Here is a 3100-nt window from a genome sequence, read left to right as displayed (position 1 = left end):
AAAATGTTAGTGCATTCTCTTATGAAAAAATAAAACAGCTACGACAAAAACAGATCTATTTAGTTTCTGTCTGTATAGCATGGCTGTCCCTCACTTCTTGTACCTTCCACCCGACCCCTTCATGCAAGCCAGGTGAGTTCACTTGCAGGATTGCACTATAAAACAGGGTTTTAGGTTGCTACTGCCTGTTTTCTAATCAAAATTAAGACCCCCAATGTCACCTGGAGAGCAAGATTGGATAACGCATTATTTCAGTAAAAAACTTGATTATCTGCTTCCAGTAGGACCCTCATGTAGTTTGATTTACTCAGACTATTCTCTGCTGGCTTGTATCTACAGAATCAAAAGAATCACATAGAATTCCAGGGCCCAACCTAAAATTACCACAATGCAACTAGGAGAAAGATTTGGGAATCTGAAAGTTTTTCCAAGTCCTTCAGGTGATTCTTGAGTTCAAACAGTTTAAAACAGTCTCAAACTTGAATATGCACACAAATGATCCTGGGCTCTTGAAACAAATGCAGATTCTGATCCGACTGGTCGGGACAGGGTCTGAGATTCTGCATTTCTAACAAGTCCCCAGATGATATTGCTGGTTTGAGGACACTTTGAGTAAGATCAGAGAGGGTATGTTTCATCTGGTTAGTGTGTAAATCAGTATAGGCCATTACCTTTTCCTTCTGTATCTGTGGATTCTCTACCAGGGACTTCTACCTTGATACTGCCCATTTCTCACTTATCACTGATAGTGTTTCTATAAGCTAGTGTGATCACTTAAGGTAAGGCATTCTGCCACTAAGCTGACATAAAAGTACATACAAAGATAAAAACAACCTGAAATAAACAGAAATGAACATCACACATTAACTTACAACATAATGGGTTTATATTTAATATAGTACTTCTCACCATAGAGATGTTACTCAGTTAATACAAAGGTTTTTTTTAACATTAAATTTCTCCATTTCAATGTCAATATATTTTTTTACATTAAATATTGTCTCCATTTTAACATTAGATACATTGAATACATTTTTCTTATCTCCCCCAAGAAATAAAAATTTTAATTTCTGACTGTATTTGATATTAAGTTGGGAGTTAACAAAACAAAAATCTAATAAAAATATGGAGAAAAGACTCCTCAGTGATAGAGGAATTGGCAATTTCCTAGGATTTTGGGCAAGGGTTTCCTTCTTCCTATTTCATGCACTTTGAGATTCTGAGAAACTATGAAATAATATGTAAATTTCAGTCATCTGACTTCTTTGACCCTCTAACTAGCATATATGAATTATAGACTGCTTTTTTCAGTGCATTATTTGTTGTGAAGAAAACTTTTTTTTTCCCATTTAACATATTATTAATTTGTTCCCACTTACAGGGAGACAAGAATGTGAAAATACCCTAGTTCTTGGGAACTTTTAGACATTAAAGCTCAGTTTTTAACCTCTTAACACAAAGGTTTTCCAGGCAAGGTTTGATGCACAAGGCCCATCAAAATCACATTTGTCCATTCCTCTTTCGTGCATATACCCCCAAACAAGCACAAATGCCTGTAATGCTGAGAGCCACACCTAACAAGAGAGCGATTGCATCTCCAGCTTCTACTGCTTCAACAACAGGCAACACCAAAAGCAGTGAAATGAGGACCAAGAGCAATTGTGTTGAAACTGAGGTCATGATGTTGGGATCTTCAGGTATCTGGTTCTTGAGGGCTGAAGGTTTCTAGAAATCAAACATGGAAACAGAAAGGAATCATTAAAAATTCCCACCATTTCAGTATGGATACATAAATAACAATCCACACACCTTTTAAATTTAAGTTTCAGACCCATCTCCTCATTTAATGGTAGAAAAGACAGGTTAAGTTTATAAAAGGTATTTAAAGATGGTCATTTGAGGCTAATCTCCCCTTTTCATGATAATTCCTTGACTCCAGCAATTTTTCCGCACTCTATCATGCCAACACCATGTGAATCAACTAAGCAAATGAACAGAACATAATTAAGAACAAAGAGAAAACACACAAGACACTCGTAAACTTAAAATACCTTAGTGAGTAAAAATTACATTTTCTTAGGATTTCTCCCATCCAGGAAATGCAGACAAATCTGGCAAAAGTCACGCAACATGTAAATCTGTGAAGTTGTGGGGAATTAGTAAAACTTACCAAAAAAAGGATTTACGTATAATTCTGATTCGAAATAGTCCCTTCCTGGAGTTCCGGATCGCTGAGGCTAAGAGGTTCCACGTGACAGAGCCTATTATCAGAAGAGGGTAGGATTTAAGAACTACTCACCATCACCATCAGCAGCATTATTATTATTAAGGAGACAGCCAGAGTCAGTGCAGAGCGAAGAGGTCGTACGGAAGAGAGAGGAATGGATAATAACTAGAGAAAACAGTTTGTTCAAGCAGGGGAACTAGACTTAAAGTTGGTCAGTTTGTCCGCACAGGAAAACCTAAAAATAAATCGAACCCAGAGACAAGTTCGTGCCATGACTTGATATTAAGATTTTAAAAAGAATCCCTGCTTTGTCCCGGCGAGGTGCAAATATGACCCCTGTTTTACAAATACACCGAGGCAATCTTAAGTATCCTTTGGAGCGGAGATCGTACATTACCTTCCCGGAAGCAGCCATTAGAGGAATGGCGAAGAGGGCGGGGTCTCCAAACTACACTTCCCACAATCCACGCTGCCGACGACTCCCAGGATGCGCCGGAGCGCTCCCCTGTAACTGGCTGAGAGAGTGACGGGCACGCTGCACAGGAGAAGAGGAGGAGCAAGCTTGAGGGGCTTCCTCACACGGCCCAACATTTTACCGGTAAAGTGTTTTAGTGTAATTGTACAAACGCTCTCTCAAAAATGAGTTAAAGAAATGACAGCAAGTGATTTTTACCCTATTTAAGGTTTTAAGACACACAAATAGTTATGTCTTTTCTTCGACTGAAATGAAGACACAACAGCGGGAAGATACCACCCGGGCACAGCCATCTGTTTCGGATTCTTTTTAAACTAGCGGCTTCCAACATTCGGAAGCAGGGAATCCCCTGTCACCATCTTCCAAATGTGCCTTATGACGTTTTGTTCATTCCTTTT

The 3100-nt window shown here is 38.8% G+C and overlaps 1 protein-coding gene across 1 annotated transcript; it reads right to left on the bottom strand.

Moving 5' to 3' along the window:
- Nucleotides 1-999: 999 nt before the first annotated feature.
- SMIM30 (small integral membrane protein 30) lies at nt 1000-2679 on the bottom strand. Its single transcript, XM_032401734.1, has 3 exons — nt 2625-2679; nt 2171-2261; nt 1000-1725 (listed from the first exon to the last, which is right to left on the bottom strand). Exon 3 carries the CDS (start codon nt 1678-1680, stop codon nt 1501-1503), a length of 180 nt encoding a protein of 59 aa, XP_032257625.1. The 5' UTR covers nt 1681-1725; nt 2171-2261; nt 2625-2679; the 3' UTR covers nt 1000-1500.
- Nucleotides 2680-3100: the final 421 nt, after the last annotated feature.

The sequence above is a fragment of the Phoca vitulina genome, unplaced genomic scaffold, assembly GCF_004348235.1.
Source record: "Phoca vitulina isolate PV1807 unplaced genomic scaffold, GSC_HSeal_1.0 scaffold4, whole genome shotgun sequence".
NCBI classification, from domain to species: domain Eukaryota; kingdom Metazoa; phylum Chordata; class Mammalia; order Carnivora; family Phocidae; genus Phoca; species Phoca vitulina.
The sequence above is the reverse complement of the archived record's forward strand: the minus strand, read 5'-3'. Positions and strand labels throughout refer to the sequence as shown.